General features: G+C 34.9%; 1 protein-coding gene across 3 annotated transcripts in view; it reads left to right on the forward strand.

Annotated features, from left to right (window-relative positions):
• LOC129245781 (arginine kinase-like) overlaps positions 1–2,355 on the forward strand; it is a 91,203-nt gene extending 88,848 nt beyond the window's left edge. For all 3 annotated transcript variants that reach the window (XM_054884163.1, XM_054884164.1, XM_054884166.1), the window contains 4 exons: positions 1,117–1,268; positions 1,340–1,451; positions 1,537–1,634; positions 1,698–2,355. In XM_054884163.1, the coding sequence (XP_054740138.1) occupies positions 1,117–1,268; positions 1,340–1,451; positions 1,537–1,634; positions 1,698–1,880 (545 nt within the window). In that variant the 3' untranslated portion in view covers positions 1,881–2,355. The remainder of the gene's footprint in view (positions 1–1,116; positions 1,269–1,339; positions 1,452–1,536; positions 1,635–1,697) is intronic.
• The last annotated feature ends 13,500 nt before the right edge of the window (positions 2,356–15,855 follow it).

Genomic DNA, 15,855 nt, shown 5'->3' on the forward strand with positions numbered 1-15,855 from the left:
CCATACAATTCTGATGTACACTAACAAACCTTATGAGCCATAAAGTTCGAATAAATAAGCACGTAAATGCGATAACCCATAAGCTGGGGTATAATCTGTTCTGAGTAATCTCCGGTTCCGCACTCTCCTTAACCCTACACAGTAACATCAGCATTGACACTATTCAATGGCAACTAATAACACATTGTTCCTCAATCTAATTTCAAGACAAAGCCACACGTAACAGTAGAGTCAGGTGGGTGGTAGAAAAGACTGCGGCTCCATTGACATACTAACAATTTATTTCCTAACGGTTTTCAAATTATTAAAAGACGGGCATCCACTGCACTATGTTCAGAATGTAACCTTCAACAGTCATACTGGCTCCGAGATTACTGCATCATATTCGAAACCGAGGACTATGCTACAACTACAGTGCCGGAGTTGAGTATCTTCATTGACAGTTAAGTTGTGGTCAAGACAGTAATGGCTACGATGACCATTGACCTGAAAAGTGAATACGATGGATGAACTTTGTGCTAACAGATGGGTGCTTGATTAAAACCGGTGTAAACTTATCGTCGGTCTCTGTCTCACATTCGCTGTCTTAAAAGAGAGCTAGTAGACAGGGCAATTATGTCAAAAGCAAGTACATTAACATCCTTCAGAATTTCCAGAAATATACTGCACTCATACTATGCAAAAATCAACATTTCTATGGTTAGATCATAAACTTTCGGCTGGGGTACTCACACCCTCTGTCTTACATCAACGGCAAGACTAGGTCTGATGCAAAGTGATACTTATAGAGCTTGTATTGAAGACAATGTTAGGGTCATCCTGGAATACCTTCCATGTCTATGCCCAAACTTTTGCAGTTTGCGTCTGAGCTATCTTGCTTCTGTGTTATTTCCCTTATTGAGGAATATCGCTGATCCGACGATCAGCAATCTATTGAAGTGTGATTTTTAAACTATAGCTTGAAATAGAGAATGTTAAACCAACGTCTCCACCACTCTCTTTTCGCAGCACTAGATACCAGTTCTGGTCTGTGTGAGATTGTTGTTGAGCAATCAAATTAAAATAACTTATAATAACCAAACTCGAATAATCTTACATTTTTATCCGACTTTTCAGGCGACATGAAACCCTTTGAGATCCTCGCAGTGGAAGGCTACGATCACATAGTCGACATTACTGACGACAGCGAAGTGAGTATTGGAGAAATAGCTGCGGAACGTGGCCATGATGAACTTGCTAATTTTCTACGCAATTTGCGTACACTGGAGGTAAGTAAATAATATTTACATGTGTGAATTTATGAATAATGAAAGCGAACTGTACTTTATTTTTGTCACAGGAACTACGTGAGGAGTTGCATCAAATGATAAGGGATGGCAATGTTGGACGTGTAAGGGAAATAGTTGCTGATTCGAATGGCAAATGGCTCTTAAAAGCCAAAAACTATTATGGTAAAAACATTCTTATGCAGAATTTAGTACTTTAACTACTTGAATAGTAAGAAAAACAAAACACATTTATTTTTTGCTCTAACAGGACGCACAGCTTTGCACATCGCCGTTTTGAAAGAGAACGAAGAAATTGTGGAACACTTTGTGAGCCTCTATCCAGACTTGCTTAAAATCGGTGATAATGTAAGGAATCATTTTAAACCTCTTCTATTGATTGTAAATAAGGTAACACGTCACTAATTTCAGCTGGAACGCACAGCTTTGCACTATGCCATGGGCACAAATGCCATCGAAAGTCTAAGTCGCATACTCATACAAAAAGGTGCCAAGCGTACAACCAAAGATCTGAAAGGACGTCAGCCAAGTTATTATTTTATGAATAAAGCCGATATATTACGTTTGCAAGAGGAAGAGGAAGAGAATCGTTAAATACCTGCATATGTAGTGCATGGCGATATTGTTTCGTTTTTTTATACAGAAGTGGCTTGTTGAAATTCTAAATAGTTAGTAGTCCTTTAAGTTAGGCTATATGTAGGTTATCAATAGAGATTATCATGAGCAGCAGCGTGAAATGTGTGCTAAGTGGAAGCTTTAAATAATGCGAAAAAATATCGAAATTAGTAAAGGAGCAAATAAAATATTTTATTAATAAAATAGTTTCTAGAAAAGAAAAAAAGTCATAAAAATTACGTCAAGCAATATTGCTATTATTATTTACGGTAGTGTGAAATTTAGGAATAGAGAAATTTTCTAAGTAATAAAATTAAATAAAATTTGTGTCAAATTATAAATGGAAATTTAAATAAAAGTATGCTTCACTAAAATTACAAAGGGAGCTCGGAACGTTGATAATATACTTCTTCATATATATGTATACATGTGTATATATGTATCTGCTATCAATAACCTAACACTAAAACACACAAATGAGCATCGCAGGTTTACTAACTAAAAATGCAACCAACTAAAAATTAATCCTTATAAGTTCTGCTGAGGCGGCCGCCGTAGCCGAATGGTTAGCGCGTGACTATAACTCGGAATTCAGAGAGATCGTAGGTTCGAATCTCGGTGCAAGACCAAAATGAAGGAAACGGTTTTTCTAATAGCGATCGCCCCACGGCAGACAATGGCAAACCTCCGAGTATATTTCTGCCATGAAAAAGCTCCTCATAAAAAAATATCTTCCGTTCGGGGTCGGCTTGAAACTGTAGGTCCCTCCATTTGTGGAACAATATCAAGACGCACACCACAAATAGGATGAGGAGCTTGGCCAAACCCCCAAAAAGGTTGTACGCGCCAATTATATATTTAAGGTCGGCCTGAAGCAATTCGAATTACTTACTGGCTTAATGGGGATTTTAACAACTTTCCTGTTCCATTGAGTTAATATATATGTGACTCATTTCTCTGTACAGTAATCAAAATAATATTAATCTATATAAAATAAATGAAGAAAATTATATATTATTCATATGAATTTTATTTAGCATATCAGAAGAAGAAAAACAAAAACAGTGGACGTAGGCCATTCACAAAATGCATTGTATGTGGTTATTAAGGAACAAACAAAACAAGTTTAAGTTCAAACAACTATAGCTGCTAAAATAGTAAACATAAAGTTTAAAATTTGATGCTGTTCTTAAGGGTAAATACACGATAAAATAGATACGAAAATAGATTCAGGTTAACACTTTCGTTTTTTCTGTAAATAGCATAACAGGAAGAAAATAATTTCTCTAGTCTAATTTGTTTTACTTTCATCGCATAAGATGACTCCTATGTCACAAGACGCTGTGCGATTCCAGGCCAGTTGATCCAAGTAGTTCGGATAGATTCTGAAAATTGGTTTATTTGAAAGCTTGAGTAGGTTTAATAAGATATTAACTGATAAAGAAAAATATAAATATAATTTGCAAAAAATTAAAAATTTGTAATTAATAATTGGCAAAAATTTTGATATAGAATTTTTTAAGAGTTCTTTGAACATTTCTCTATTTTTTTTAAACTGTGTAGAATAAAACATATGTAATTAAAAAAAATTTGAAACAAATTCTTTCTTTTGATACATTTTATCATTTTTGTAAACTTTACATAGAACAAAATATAATTAAAAAATTTCTTTCTTTTGTTTCTTCGAAAAATAAAATTTTATAGGTTTGTTAAATATTTTTTGGAAAGTTTCTTAAAGTGAAATATATTCGGTTCTTTTCGGAGTCGGCTTAAAACTGTAAGTCCCTCCGCTAAGGAAATAATAGCAGGAGTTCGGCTGAAATCCTAACGGAAGTGTATCCGCCAATTATTTATTTTGTTTTTTGTAAATTTTTGTATTTTTAGGATAAAATATATTTAAAAAAATGTTTTCTAGAAATTTTGAGAAAAACAACTTTTTTTGTACATTTTGAAAAAAAGCATCACAACTTCAATTTTCATAATTTTTTATTAGTTATTGAGTTTGCGAGTTTTATCCAAATACGTGACAAAAACGTGCAATTTCTAGCGAACCTCTTGCATACGTATTCGTACATTACGCCCATTTGCGAATCGATCGAGCCGACGCTTCTCTACGAACGTTAGTGAGCAGTTACTTCGTATTTTTCACTGGTTCGCTGTACGTATTTAAATACGAGGGGTGCCTTTTATATGTCGGGATTAGAGAACAAAAACAAATTCTAATCATCGAAAATCACTTTATTGTTTTTCAAAATATTCTCCATGAAGATCTATACACTTTTGCATGCGTTTGAACCAATTGTCGAAGCACTTTTGCCACTCTGAATGAGCTACCTCCAAAACATGCGTTCTGAATGCCGCAACCGCTTCTTCAGGTGTCGAAAAACGTTGACCTCTCAGTTCGTTTCTTACGTACGGGAATAAAATGAAGTCATTCGGTGCCAAGTCAGGACTATACGGTGGATGACCATTAATTCGATGTTTTTGGTGCTCAAAAATGCAGTTGTCCTGGTGAAGAGTGATCCGTCTTTGGCGATTGGTTTTCCTAATTTCTTGGAAGACAACTGGCAAACAAATGGTTGTGTACCACTCAGAATTTACTGTTCTGCGTTGTTCTAGTGGTACGGTTGCGACATGCCCAGTTTTTCCGAAAAAACAGGCGACCATTTGCTTGGAAGTGCTTCGTGCGCGAACAACTTTTGTTGAATTTGGCTCATCTTGAAACACCCATACAGTCGACTGCTGTTTACTTTCGGGCTCATACGCGTAAATCCATGATTCATCACCTGTCACGATGTCATAGACGTGTTTCGAAGCCCCGCGATCGTAGTTTTTGAGCATTTCCTTCGACCAATCGACACGAGCCTTTTTTTGAGCGATTGACAAATTGTGTGGGATCCAATGCGAACAAATTTTTTTGACAGTCAAATGTTTATGCAATATTGAATGTATGCTGGTCCCACTAATGCCTAAGATTGTCTCAATCTCACGATAGGTCACATGACGATCTTGCAATATCAGTTCGCGCAACAACTGATTTTGGACGACCTTCACGAAATTCGTCTTGGAGTGAACTACGGTCACGTTTGAATTCACCATACCATCGATTAACACTGGTACTTGATGGAGCTTCATCGCCAAAAAATGAATTAAGTTCATCCATGCAATGTTGCTGAGTTAATCCACGTCGAAAGTTGTAAAAAATAATCGCACGAAAATGTTCACGATTCAATTCCATTTTTGGACCGAGTTGAATCTTTTAAGTTACTGTAAACAACACAAATAGCGCTGGTATTTCAAAACGTTCTGAGTAAGTAAAAGCCGAAAAATGTGAAACTTTGCGATACAACTGTCAGTTGCCAGATTGCCAAATCCCGACATATAAAAGGCACCCCTCGTATAACTGGGAAAGTGATGGGAAACCAAATATGAAACTAAAAGGTATTACTGAGCATAGTCTCGGTAAATGAGGGAAGAAATAAGAAAAAATTTGAGTTGGGATTTTTGCAAAAATGACAAAAAAAATTTTTTCTTAAAAATTTTGAACAAATATATTTGTCTCAAAAGTATTTGTACGAAAAAGAATTTGTATCTTAAAATTTTTTAAATTTTATAATAAAATTAAACTAAATTAAAATTATTGAAACTTTTTGGTTTTTTTAAGTATGATTGATTCTAAAAATAAATGAAAATACAAGGTGAAGTCCAAAATAAATAAGGCTGAGCTAAATTAGAAACCTCCTGTCGTTTCTGTGTTCTGATAACTACGAGTTTATTCATTCAAAATAGTCCCCACTGGCCTCGATACACTGTTTTGCGTGATCTAAAAGCTTTTCGAAAGAGTGTTTCAGGTCATTGACCGGAATGTCCTTCAGGATATCGGTAAAAGCGTTTTGGATGGCCTCGACGGACGCAAAACGTTTTCCTTTCATGGTCAAATGCAATTTTCCGAATAGGTAGGCTGATTTTTGACTCCTGCAAACACGATTTTTTGGGTGGTGGCTCATCTGCGACCTTCCATTTGGCACTTTGACGCTTAGTTTCAGGTTCATGTTGGAAACACCACGTTTCATCACCAGTTACAATGTTGTAAAGGAAGTTCTCGTCTTTTCTCGCCTCTTTAATGAGATCTTTCGAATGTTGAATTCTGAACAATTTTTGGTCCTTAGTTAATTTGTGCGGAATAAAACGTGCACAGATCTTTCGTAAGCCCAAATGATCAGTTAAAATGCGATAAATCGATGTTTTGGGGATATTCAACTCCGATTCCATGAATTTCAACTATGATTTCGGTTCATTTTTGATGAATTTACGAACGATTTCGATGGGGTTTTCGGTGATTACTGATTTTGGGTGACCCGTATGTTCATTGTCATTTAAACTCTAGCACAAGATAGACAATCATGTCCATACATTTTTTCATCAATCAAATGTTTCGGTAAACGTTTCACCGATTTTAAAACAAAATTTGATATTAGCTCTTTGTGCGAAACTCAGTTTTGTACCGATGACACAAACATACTTACACTTTAGACGCAATAACTTCGCTTCCACTGAACCGAATATCATCAAGCTTTCACTGGAGATTGGGCATATAACTTCCAACGCACCAACTCATTAAAAAGATGGTGCCATCAAAAACATTTTTCCGACGCCAGTCTTTTTCATATTGAGCTTCACCTTGCATATATACATATAATATATATATAGGTATATATAGGCGTACATCCTTTTTGGGTGTTTGGCCGAGCTTCTCCTCCTATTTGTGGTGTGCGTCTTGATGTTGTTCCACAAATGGAGGGACCTACAGTTTCAAGCCAACTCCGAACGGCAGATATTTTTATGAGGAGCTTTTTCATGGCAGAAATACACTCGGAGGTTTGCCATTGTCTGCCGAGGGGCGACAGCTATTAGAAAAATGTTTTTATTAATTTTGGTTTCACCGAGATTCGAACCAACGTTCTCTCTGTGAATTCCGAATGATAATCACGCACCAACCCATTCGGCTACGGCGGCCGCCGCATATAAAAGACTGAATATATTTCACTTAAAAACTTTATACAAACATTTTCATTATTGAAAATCTCAAAATTATTATATTAGAAAAAACAGAAATATTCAGTTTACTTATTTTTAACCAAAAACAAACAAAAGGTTGAGAAAAATTTACGACAATGCCAAATTACTTCAATCACTCTTTGTAGCGAGGCAAGAACACATTCCTAGGGTGTTCAAGTTATATACCAACTCTTGAAAGTAGCCATTAGAATATAACCTTAAAGTCTTTTAGTCAGTAAAAAATCACTCTGTATACGTAATTCCTGACTCAGATTTGGAACTACAGGAACCGATTTATTAAAGCAATCTGCAAATTTAAGTTCAGAACATGGAGAAGGTGATTTTGGAATTTTAATATTAGCAGATTTGAAATTATTAATAGAAAGTTTCAGCGAATTTAAGTACAAAATTCAAATGGCAACAGAAAAATGAAAGCATACAAGAGCTGCTACTTTTACAAGTATATTTAATTCACATTATTCTTACAAGGCATTACTGTCGTACTCGTGTTTCCTACTTGAGTACACATCAGTAAGTATAGAAATCATTTGATTGATCGAGACAGTGTCTAAGTACTTCCAAAGCTTGCAATCCGTATCTATTTTCTTTTCACTTCAAATTCAAGTTATGTACATATCCACACAAAGAGAGGAAATTTGTTTACAAAACCCTTTTTTAGCGTCTATTGGCTGAGTAAGTGGTTGGCAACTATGCTGAACTTCAGAGAACTGCAATCTGATCAAAGCAGAGTAAAGCCAAGAACATATAGCTGAAGTGGTGAATGCTTTAATTTAAAATATCAGGTGATAATAATCGCATTGACAGGGGTTTGTTGATCATATATAAGTAGATAAGATCAGAGTATAACAGCAACAACTACTTGCTACTACTGTTAAGCGAAAGTAATTTCATCAGAATTTCCTACACAATACTCTTACAGGTATCATACTTTTGACATTTTGTTTTTTATTCAATTGTTCTATATTTTAACATGAATTAATTTAATTGTGACTAATAGCTTTTTGCTTATCAAGCGCGTGTTTAACTGGTTAATAGCAGGTGTTGGCGGACGATGACATTAGAGTTGAGTGTGTGATAGTGGGTGCGCCATTAAGGCTCCCTAAGAATATTTTTAGTTTAATGGTATTTTTGTTTTTAGTTACATAGCGTCATTGAAGTCTTGTCATGGATGATTGCACAAACGCATAGCGCTGAGATATTGTGAAAATATGTTACAGAAATGATGACGGTTTTGCAGAGACGGTTTGCCATTTCTTGTTTTTGTATTTTGGTGGCAAAAGATCAGTTTTTCAGTTATTAAATTTCTAAAATCATCTAACGATGCAGTTTTAAAGAGAAATCTTCGAGAAGTAAAACTCAACAATTTTTTATGGAGGGGAAATTAAGTCTTAAAAAATTTCGAAAGAATGTACGGCAAAACAAGTAATTCAATGGTGCATATATATATGATATTCTTCCTACTAAAATTTTAATCCTGTTTCCATTAAAATATAACATTTTCTTAATAATTTTGAGAAAAAATTACTTTATTTGTTGGGTATGGGAATAGGTTTCCGTCCTTTCTTAGCCAAAGTTACGATTTATTTGAACAATTAAATAATACCAGATATTACAATATATGAAGTATGATCCATTGGAAACTACAACTTTGCTCCATATTTCAGGCAGCATACGGATTTCTCTGACGAAAAATTTGACTTCTTTCGACTTGATCCATTCATTGAGCCAGTTTGCGATGCTCTCGTAAGAAGTGAACCGCTTTCCAATAAGGGCTGACTTCATTCATCAGAACAGAATGTAATCCGAAGGTGTAATGTCTGTGGAATAAGGAGGGTCGGGCAAGATTTCCCAATTCAGTCCATCTAAATATTTCTGGACCGATTTAGCAACGTGTGACCTTGCGTTATTATGCAGCAAAATCAGTTTGTCATGACTACCGTCCCATTCCGGCCGCTTTTCTTTGAGAGCTCAATTGAAACGCATTAGCTGCAGTCGGTAACGATCGCCAGTGATGGTTTCAGATGCATTAAGGAGTTCATAACAGATACCACCTTTGGAAGCGTCGAAACCACTCTTTAGAAGTTGTATTTGAAGGAGCGTGATTACCGTAAATATTGATCAATATACGACACCTTTCTGCTGCACTTTTCTTTAAAAGGTAGTAATGGAGGATAACTTCCTGCAAATGCTATTTTTTCTGGACGAACGTAAACTTTTTTGACGTCAGATAAAAAAGGATCTTTACTCTTCAAACGAATATCAACTACAGCAATCGAAACCCAACATATACACCTTCAAATCACCAGTGTATTACTAGAGCAAACACAAATGACTGGCGTTGATTTATGAACAAACAAACTTAATAGAGCGCGTAAAGATCAAATTAAAGATTTCCAAATCAAAAAATCATTTTCCTTTTTACTTGATAAAAAGTTATTAAAAAAATCGGATAATTAAGCTTTTCTAGCAAATGCGTTAGAAGTTCAACCAGTAGTGGTTTTTGGACCACCTTCGGGTGTGGCAGCTAGACGATTAAGGTTTCTGGGTGCTCTTTTCTTCGACAGACTGGACTGTGCGCCAACCTAAATCTCGTCTATCTTCTCCATTATATCAATAGGTATGGCTGGCTGTAGATATCTGCCTGTTGGATGTCTCATAATGGTATCAAAACGGTGCTTTAGTGCTACCTACCTACCTACCTATACCGTAGGTAACTTTCATAAGTCTAACTTAAGGGCTGAATTTCTTTAGGATATCATATCTTTAATTCTTCAATTAAATTTTGTAGTTAGAAGTTTTTACTATAGGTTCAAGGGACATAGCCTAAATAGTGATCAATTTCAATTATTCTTCGAATTTTCTTTAAAAGGCATAATAAACATTTTCCGAGGAGTATTGCTACTAATTTTTTCAAAAAAAGTATGATGCCTTACCATTGTGCGGCAATGCGAATTGGCCTACCAGATCATCACAATGACGTTGGATGTCATGTGATATAGATGTTTCCTAGCGGATTTTTGTATGAAAAAAATGTATAATAGTAAAATTAATTAATGGAAATTCATAAACTGAAAATCAGTTATGAAATTAACAGAGAAAGTCAAAACGCATTGTAAAAATTTTGGCGAAAGTATTAAAATAAGAGCTTTAAAAACTTCGTAGTTCTTACAAATTCGTAATAGACGACCTTAACTGGGCACCCTCTATCAAGTCCGAGTGGATTGGATACATGAGAAATTATTTGAAGTGTTTTGTTTGTACTTCCAGAATATTGATTGCGTGAAAATCTGTGCTAGTGTAGTGGCGTAGTTGTATTAGGAGTTAAAAATAAAATTTGAAAAAAAAAACAGATAGTCGAATAATGGAATTTAATAGTCTACGTATACGTATTACCTGCTAATTGCTTTGGTGATTTCAAACCAGTAAGATATGTTGTATTTGTATTGACCTTAGTCAATTTTTATAATTCGTGGAATGAATACACTAAGCGAAATAGCTGCATAGTGTATCCCAACTTCATAATTTTTCTTCTAAAACAGCTGCATAAAATTTTCATTAGTTGCTTTATAATGTATGTACATATATATAAGTAAATGTGTGTGGGGTATTTTGAAATTATTTTGCCTTTTTATTCCATTATTTTTTATTTAAGTCAATGGTAACAACCTTACTGACTAGATTTATAGGGTAAAATAGCAAAAACTAAAGAACTAAAATTAAAAAGATAGTTTGTTTGACAAATAATGAGACATAACAAGTGATTGGCGGTCGCCGTAGCCAAATCGATTGGTGCGTGAGTACCACTCGGAATTCAGTAAGAACGTCGGTTCGAATTTCAGTGAAACACCAAAATAAAGAAAAAGTTTTTTTCAATAGCGGTCGCCCCTCGGCAGGCAATGGCTAACTATCGAGTGCATTCTGCCATGAAAAATCTCCTCATAAAAAATATCTTCCATTCGGACTCGGCTTGAATCTGTAGGTGCCTCCATTTGTCGAATAACTTCGAGTGGCATGCCATAAATAAGAGGCGGAGCTCGGCCAAATACCTAAAAAGGGTATATGTGCCAATTATATAGATGTTTATATATTTTTTAGCAGCTAGACTCGAATTCGTTGATAAAAAAATGTAATATCGATGGGCCTGATGGTTATCAGAAGTATGTATGCATGTATAATTGGCGCTTACACCCTTTTTGGGTTTTTGGCCGTGCTCCTGCTCTTACCTGACTCCGGACGGTAAATATTTCTTATGAGAGGCTTTTTCATGGCTGAAATACACTTGGAAGTTTGCCATTCTTACCGAGGGGCGACGGCTATTAGAAAACACTTTTTCTTCATTTTGATGTTTTAAGGAGATTCAAATCAACGTGCTCCAAATTCCGAATGGTAGTCACGCACCAACCCAAGACCCCAATTCGCTTTATTTTGCCAGATATCAACGTATATATAGGTGGAAATCCAGTCGTAGCTCTCCGTAAAGTCCATGCCACGACGATTAGTTGCAAGGAGGACATACAAACCATTAAATATTATTTTTTTTAATTTAATTCAATATTACTTTTGTTCCATATATCTATTTTTTTTAGATCTTTGCAAATTAAATTAAATTTTAACAATAAAAGGCTGGAAATTAATCCTTTAGCATGTTTTATGCTTACGTTTGTAAGTATGCGTTTATGCCGAAAGCTAAAAGGATTTAATCTCTTATTATTTTATTTCAAAAAAAAAAAAAAAATTGTTCAGATTCCCATATAGCTATTTCGCTTATACATAAAATACATATACAATAAACAATAACACACATTCAAAAATATATTCAACTAATATTTACATTTAAAGCGTAGTCTTGCAATGTCTCTTGTCCTTTACTCTATGGGTGTGGGCATGTAAGTGAAGGAAACATTTTCGCTTTTGGAGCGTTCCATGCATACGTGGACTTTTAAATTTCAGAGTTTGTTTATGCAAGGTTGATGGAAAAATTATGTTTTAAATTTAACCACTGAGTGTATGAGCGGACTGGGGAGAGCATTAGCTTCGTTAACTGTGCGGGTTATTTAGTCGAACTTCAAGGCAACTGCTCATCATAGTTTGTATTCCAAGTGATGACACAATATACTTTTAGAGGGCACTTGAACAAAATGAACTAAAGAACTACCTTAAAAAACATCGTTCTGCAGATATTATCGCTCCTAGTCCGGTCATTGAACGGAAGCAGTGGAGTATTTGAACCAATTGTTTGTTTTAAACACTTATCGGCGCATGCTGAGCAATCATTTTCTGCCAATAATGAGAGAACATTCTTCTTTCAGCGCACACATCTGACTTCAGCAAGCTGGCTCCACTCCACACACATCCAGAGACCATGACGATACTGCGTAATTCCTTCCCCAACAAAGCAGATTAGGTGGCATATCTTGGCCTATCAGGTCGCCCGATCTTACCCATATGTCCTGTTTTCTGTTGGGGTACCTCAAAAGTAAAGTCTATGAAAGACTTCTCAGCACTAAAAGAAAATATGAATGACATCTCGGCATCACTTCTGCAGCAACTGGCCGAAGTACTGAGACCAGATTCCTAGAGTGTATCCGACGTAACGCTCCGTATTTTGAGGAAATAATTAAAAAATAATAATTCGCACTTTTCGTCTTTGTAATAGTCGCTGACATAAACGTTTGACATTAATAATTCTCTTACAATTAACCTTTTAATTCGTAATTCTGCCATCGCACACCCTGTATATAATAATTTTGTTGTATTTGGGGTGTATTTGAAGTTTGCTAAACGTTTTTTTTTTGAATTGAAACTCTTTTCAAGTTTTTGCTAGATGAACTTCTGAGTCATCGTTTTTTTTAGGAATGTTGATCTAGAAATCTATTGATTGTAAAAAAAATGTTCTATTAAAATTTTTAGGGAGTGATAAATTTTAATAAAATATTAAAAAAAAAAAATCCCTAAAAGTAATTCTCATTTATTATTTTTTATATTAGGAATAATAAAAAATTATAGAAACATGTTTTAGTACAGTTGTGTTCAAGAAATGCTTTAAGTAAAAAAAGCTTCTTAATATTCCTGCATAATTAATTTTTCAAAATTGGTTATATGGCGCGGCCGACATGGCTGGTGCTCTGGGGTTACTCAAAATTTTCTACAGCACTAACGGCACGCAAGCAATTGATTTGATTTTAAATTTTCAGATGATATTTTAATGTATAACATAAAATAAAACAAATGTTCAGCAACACCTGAGTGGCGATAGCAAAACCTTTTCTAATCCAAGAAACTTATTTTTGTTCAAGTAGGTATAAATTAAAATAAAAGTTTAGTTTCCAATTAAATTTGAGTTATATGTCTTTTGTTATAGTATAAACTATATTTTTATAAAGAAAAAATTAAATAAATAAATAGTCAAAATTATTATTCCATCGATCCACATTTCCAAACATTCATTGGAGAGCTACTGTCGTAAGGCACAAACGTCAGTATAAGTTTTTTATTTGAAGCGTAAACAACAATATTTTTACCACACTTGAAAATGTCGAATTTCGTGCCAAATAATGTGTTTTTGCGGGGAATTCTTCTTCATTATTTTAATATGAAGAAAAAAGCAGCCGAAAGTCATCGTATCTTGGTGGAAGTTTATGGTGAGCATGCTCTAGCTGAGCGAACGTGCCAGAAGTGGTTTGCACGCTTTAAAAGTGGTGATTTTGGCCGCGCCGCCAAAGTTCATGGATATCGAATTGGAGGAATTGCTCGATCAAGATCCGGCTCAAACGCAAGAAGAGGTTGCAAAAACTTTGGGAGTTGATCAATCAACCATTTCCAAACGTTTAAAAGCCATGGGAATGATCCGAAATTCAAATTTCGAAAAAAAACCGCACGAACATATTCATAGACCTATTATTATGTTGCATTCCTATTGTTTTTACCGCCACTGTAAGACAAATATAAATTTATCCGATTTGAGTTTGGGAAGTTTACCATTCTCTGCCGAGTAGGGATCGCATATGAACCAAATTGCCTAGAGAATATATTGCTTCAAAAGCAATTATGGTAGTTGCAAGTCCAAGGTAGTTGGTAGTTTGGTCTGAGTATGGACTAAATCGGACAGTAAAGAACACGAGTATATATATATGTACTTATGTACAATATATACAGCGGCGGCCAGAACTGGTTAAATTTTTGCCACATTCATGCATTTTTCATTGCTGTATAATAATTTTTGAAAATAATGCTATTAAATTTTCAGGTTAAATGCTTATTTATTAAGAAATAAAACGTATTAATTCCGGTTTAGACAATATATAAAATAAAAAACTTATCAGAAGAATTCTATTTAGCCAATTTTACGTTTAGATTCAGCAGCTACGCGTTATTCTTAATATCGATAACCTAGCCGTTATTTTTTTGTCATTAAAATGCACTGTTTCTTCTCTTGCATTAAGCAAATAAAGCTAAAAATTTAATTGAGTTTAACCGCTTCGTCGTCAAAGTTGTTACTTTGTTCAAATTGAAATGATTGTTTTCACATATTAATCGAAATGGGGAAGACTGATAAAAATGTTGAATATGAAATTCTTTCATTGACCGAAAATGGTCGCACATCAAGGGAAATAGCACAATGCTTGGAACTTGAAAATTTCCCTACAAACTGTACTTAAAGTTCTTAAAGAACGGAACATAAAGGCTTCAAAGGTTACAAAAAGGCGCCCAAATCTACTTTCGGAAAGTGATGCGCGAGCAATGAAGCGATTATTGACTCATCACGTAGCTAAAAGCCGCACAAAAGATTAAAAAATCCCATCAGTGAGTTCTGAAATGAATTGGGTTGGATGCCGCTATTAAACCACAAAAGCCAGCATTATTGGACAAATACTTTAAAGCAAGGTTGAGATTTACAAAAGGTACAAACACTGTAGTGATAACGACTGGAAAAGGAGTGATATGGTCAAATAATACCCGTTTTACCCGTTCTCAGTCAGATGGGAAGCAATATTACTGACACCGAACGCATGAAAACGGCAAAGGCATCAAATAAAACAAACGATAAAGTATGGCGGTGGGTAACCCTATGGTGTGGGAAAGAGGGCTATTTGAATATCGTAACGACAAATTTGCCAAATTTTTTTGACCTAAGCGCATATTACACAGAAGATTGTTCAAGAGTGAATAAAAAGTCAGGCCATCCAGCCTTCAAAATGGCCAGCGCAGAGTTCTAATTTAAACCCGATTGAAAATGTATGGGTTATTTTAAAGAAATCGCTAGCATCTTACGAAATTGGCCTAAAGAAAATCGACGAGCTTCGGCCGAGAACTCAGAAGGAATGTCGAGATCTTCTATATTTAGCTACTGAAAAACTGGTCCAGAAAATCCGAAGGTGTATAAATAACGTCCCGGTGGTCATGAGCTCGAACATGTAGGGTATTTTCAGGATTTTTTTTTTAGAATAAAAAAAAAAGAAAAACGTTATTTAAATATGTTAAGCTTTTATTTAATTTCTTTTACATACAAAGAGAAAAAATTTTTTTTTTTAATTTTAATAATTTAAAAAATGGCGCTGAATTGGCCCTCCCGAAAAATTGGACCTGACGGTGTTGCCCATTTTGGCTCTTCTATTTATCTGAAACATAAAAACCAAAAACATTATTAATCAGTGTGACAGTAGCTATGTCTCGTACTAGAATAAAAAAAAATTGACAAAATGGTCACGTAGTCTAATCGTAACACTCGTGTTGACCATTTTTCACGCGTAAAATATGGCGCAATTAGGCTTCGTTCTATTGAAACACCCTGTAGTCAAACTTACTAGCTCTGAACTGACTTAGCTTACTAACCGATTACTTGGCAGCTGAACTTGTTTGTATTGTAACCTATTTC

The sequence above is a fragment of the Anastrepha obliqua genome, chromosome 4, assembly GCF_027943255.1.
Source record: "Anastrepha obliqua isolate idAnaObli1 chromosome 4, idAnaObli1_1.0, whole genome shotgun sequence".
In the NCBI taxonomy this organism is placed as follows: domain Eukaryota; kingdom Metazoa; phylum Arthropoda; class Insecta; order Diptera; family Tephritidae; genus Anastrepha; species Anastrepha obliqua.